Here is a 4,490-nt window from a genome sequence, read left to right as displayed (position 1 = left end):
GAATGACAGAAGCAACTATATTATATACCGAAACATTTCACAATGCTGTTACATGTTCATAGAGGCAGATGAATTTAGCCTACATAAAGTTCACAAAAAACAGCCCTTCGACATTCAACATTGAAAAAATATTCTTCCATGCCTTCTATCCTAAGAGTAGATCTCTACAGAATTTCCTATTTGAGAAGTTGGAAGCCCCTGTACAGTAGAAGAGGTAGACAGTGTGGCTGAAGCGTACTAGCTGTATTAATTCCACCTCATAGAGAAGATTTCTTATAGTTCAGTGGCAGTTTAGGTGCGATTTTCAGCAAAACCTTCCCAGGTCTTGATGAGAGAAGAAGGGGGTGGTAACCCTGAATGACATCAATTCGATTTGATGGGCGATAAACCGCCAAAGATGAGCCGGGAAAAACATAATCCGTGACTGTGGCATTACATCATATCTTAGAGCTTTTACAAACCATCGGAGCATTTTTTTGTAATGTGCTAATACAAAAAGTCTGAATTAAAACAGGGGAAAGACATATAAAGATACATTTTATATATATATATATATATATATATATATATATATATATATATATATATATATATTCATTTATGAATAGTGTATGCAATACAATTTTTAGGGTCTTTTAGCAATCATTCTTAAACAAATATATACTATCACAACATCACAGATACATGATCCTCACTACCTTTAGAGAGAGAATAGGATTGTGTGAACAGTTGCATATGATAGAAATAGAAGAAAGAGCAAAATGAATTTCAGTTTAGATGAGAGACAATCTTATTGTTCACTGTGCCGCTAACCTAAAGTTGCCACGAAAGCTACATGCCTCCATATGAAGAGCTCATCATACGTCAGTCCAGTATCAAAAAATCCCATGGCAAAAATGGAAGAGGAGAAGAGGAAATTCTCAGTGTGTTGTCAAAGCATCGTTTTTGTCTTCCTTTGTCTTCCACGTGAATCCAGATCTATAGATCATCCAGGCTACTGACATTCTGCCATGCTTCCGCCTGCCTCCACACTCATGGTGAAGCCATTACTGAGGTTCTTGGGACTGGGTGGGGTGGTGCTCGCTGGCGAAGGCTCATGTTTGCCTCCAGGATCCACTGAGCAGCTCTTCTTGGGAACCCTGGGCCGAACCACTGGAGCCTTTGGAAGGACGGAGGTCTGCCTGTGTCCCTCTGCTATCAGGGGTGGGCGAGTGGGCATGGGCCCGGGGGGGCCAGAAGGTTTAGATTTATGGGTAGGGTGGACGGGGGGACTCGAGGGACTCTTGGCCCTGTCTTCAACCTGCTCAGATCCCTCTTTAATGGGAATGGGCTCTCTTTGAGAATCCAGCGTGTTGTCCTTCTGTATGCTGCTCTGGCGTGAGGTCTTGTCGGCATTGGGCATCTCGCAGCTGTCTGTCCGCCGTCGTGAGCCCTCGTGCATCCGGCTTGTGGCGACCACAGCTTTCATAGCAGCCTGTGGACAGAATAACTCATGATTACTGTGTGCTGGTTCAGTAGAATACTCAGAAAAAGCACAGAAATCACAGCATAATATGCTACACTGAACATCATTTACTCATTCTCAAGTTGTTCCAAACCTGTATGAGTTACTTTCTTCCGATGAACTCAAAAGAAGACATCTGAAGAACGCGTGCAACCAAACAGTTTACGGTAGCCATTGACTTCCATAGTATTTTTCCCCCCATATATTGAAAGTCAATGGTTGCCAACATTCTTCAAAATATCCTATTATATGTTCCACAGTCAGTTTGGAACAAACCGAGGGTGAGTAAATGATGACATTTAGTAAATGATGAATTTCCATTTTTCACTTTAAATATCAATGGAATCATTTTTTGCCCTATATATTAATTTATTCAAAAATACATAAAAAATGCAGTTCGTGCTCACAATTTTGATGCATAAAGCCAAAAAATTCAGCTTGACACAACTGTCTTGATATCATAATGAAGAAAAAAGCCCCATTAAAATAATGAAAAGAAATGTTTAAAGGGACAGTTCACCCAAAAATGAAAATTACTCATCCTCATGTCTTCACAAACCCATAGGACTTTGGTTAATCTTCGAAACACAAATGATATATTAATATTTTTAATGAAACCTAAAACAATTCTTTATCTAAATTGAAATCCCAAGGAAGCTACAAAGGTCATGAAGACATCATAAAAAAATCCATATGAATTGTGTTGTTTAATAAAAGTCTTGTGAAGAGATATGATTACTTATTATATGATGATCAGATTTAATTTAGGCTCAGTTCATTTGGATTTATGACCTTTTTGGATCTTCTAAGCTATGCTTACCTGGACTTTCAATGGAGGGATGGAAACCTTCCAGGTTTAATTGAAAAAAATCTTAACTTGTCTTTCAAAGATTAAAGTCTTATGGGTCTTATCGGTTTGCAATGACATGAGGGTAAGTAAATGATAACAGAATTGTCATTTTCGGGTGAACTATCCCTTTAAGTACCGGTAGTTATATGCATAATATTTTATAATTTATTAAAAAGAGAACAGTTTAACAAAACTGCTTCAATACATATTAATATTTAATTATTACAATTAATTAATTACAAAAATAATAATACTTTTGTCCACCAAATCAAAGTCATTTGTTTACATTAAAAAACATAATGTCAGTCATTATACATATTCATGAATTAATAATTTCCAATATGTTTACCTTGATAAATATATTTAAAGATTAAGATATACACTTATAAAAGTAAAAAGTTATTAAAAAGTTGAATTATAACTTTTATTAAAATTAAAATTATATGCAAACATCTTGAACACAAAGAGGACATTTCTAAAATCTCAACAGTAGACTACATTTTTTAAAGGTTTTCTTTTTCTTTATTGTAGACACTTTTATTTATCATAGCTATTGGTGGCTGACCTTTAATTTGCGCCGAGCATTAAATTCCTGTAGTTTCCTTTGTGTTGTGTCCATGTGGGAGAATCGTGCTGCTTTTCCAAGCACCCATGGGTGCTCCAGAGCCTGTTTCACTGTGAGCCGTTTATGAGGGTCCAGCACTATGAGCTTACTAACCTACAGACAACATCAAACAAACATAACCAACAGCTAATGGTGAATAAACAGAGCGGAAAAGCTCAGACGATTGAATAATCAAATCAGCATCTGAGTCGGCTATTGATATTTTGATGGAGATACTGTTCCCTCTCATCCCATCTGAAATCAGTCAGCAGTGCATGAACATCATCAGCATTACAAACAGGACAATAATGATGTGTGAGCACACAGTACTCACCAGATCCTTTGCATTGAGAGACACTTCATCCCACCAGGGGGAGACAAACTCATAATCGCAGTTCAGAATGCGACTGTACATGTACTGATCCCCCCTTGGATCGAAAAATGGTTCAAACCCACACAGCCTGAGGGCAAAGGAAGAAAGAACAGAGGCAGATAGCAGAGAAAGAAATGCTATTTATCATTTGAACAATGAAGTGAAGGGGAAACACACTTAAAGTGAGGAGGGAAAAAAACTGTAAAATGGTGAAATATTATTACAATTTAAAGGGGTCATATGATGTTGCTAAAAATAACATTATTTTGTGTATTTGGTGTAATGAAATGTGTTTATGTGGTTTAAGGTTCAAAAAACACATTATTTTCCACATACTGTACATTATTGTTTCTCCTCTATGCCCCGCCTTTCTGAAACGCCGGTTTTTACAAAGCTCATCGTTCTGAAAAGCGAGGTGTGCTCTGATTGGCCAGCTATCCAGTGTGTTGTGATTGGCCGAATACCTCAAGCGTGTAACGGAAATGTTACGCCCCTCACCATATTGTGATGCCTTGTCCCGGCCGGAGCGATGAGACAAAAACATTAAAACCCATTATAAACGAGGCATTTGTTGCATCCAGTGGGGACATAATTACGGATTTCAATTACTTATATGGTTTTTTACGCGTTGCATTGCATCGCGCTGCGTAAACATAAAACCATGTCTGCATTTGTGATTGGAGAAATGACAAACAACAAGTTCTACTCTATACTGCTCAAAACTTGCGTTTGAATCATCAGTGGCAAATTCTTTAAATATAAAAAACGTACTTACAGTCTGTGAGTCAGAACAGCCGGCATTGTAGTCTACTCTACCAGGATCAGGAAACAGTCCTCTATAAAATGCGCTGCACACATCTGAATATTTGGGTTGAACTGTTCTGGAACAGTGTTGTAAATACAACTTAACCACTGATTTCTAGTCGTGTCCCCTTTTGGAAGACCAAACTAAGTAGTTTCGCTTTCACAACGAAACACACGGCGGGCTAGAGTGAGCAGAGGCAGGCGGGCTTGAGAATGGTGCGGCTGGCGGATTCGATGAAGGAGCGTCCGGCGGACTTGCGGCAACCACATGTGACGACCCCGGCTGGACTCTTCATCCACGGTGAAAGCCGATCCGGCGAGCCACAGCGCGAAGTTGATGTATTTCCTCAGCGAC

At 38.7% G+C, this 4,490-nt stretch overlaps 1 protein-coding gene across 1 annotated transcript in view; it reads right to left on the bottom strand.

Annotated features, from left to right (window-relative positions):
• Positions 1-634: 634 nt before the first annotated feature.
• The window catches only part of LOC107593134 (calcium/calmodulin-dependent protein kinase type IV-like), a 21,446-nt gene continuing 17,590 nt past the window's right edge, over positions 635-4,490 (bottom strand). Inside the window, exons 9-11 of the mRNA XM_016282734.1 lie at positions 3,293-3,419; positions 2,920-3,072; positions 635-1,474 (exon numbers count right to left, since the gene is read on the bottom strand). Coding sequence (XP_016138220.1) covers positions 995-1,474; positions 2,920-3,072; positions 3,293-3,419 — 760 coding nt within the window. The 3' untranslated portion in view covers positions 635-994. The remainder of the gene's footprint in view (positions 1,475-2,919; positions 3,073-3,292; positions 3,420-4,490) is intronic.

The sequence above is a fragment of the Sinocyclocheilus grahami genome, unplaced genomic scaffold, assembly GCF_001515645.1.
Source record: "Sinocyclocheilus grahami isolate Dianchi unplaced genomic scaffold, SAMN03320097.WGS_v1.1 scaffold165.1, whole genome shotgun sequence".
NCBI classification, from domain to species: Eukaryota; Metazoa; Chordata; class Actinopteri; order Cypriniformes; family Cyprinidae; genus Sinocyclocheilus; species Sinocyclocheilus grahami.
This window is presented reverse-complemented; position numbering and strand designations above follow the sequence as displayed.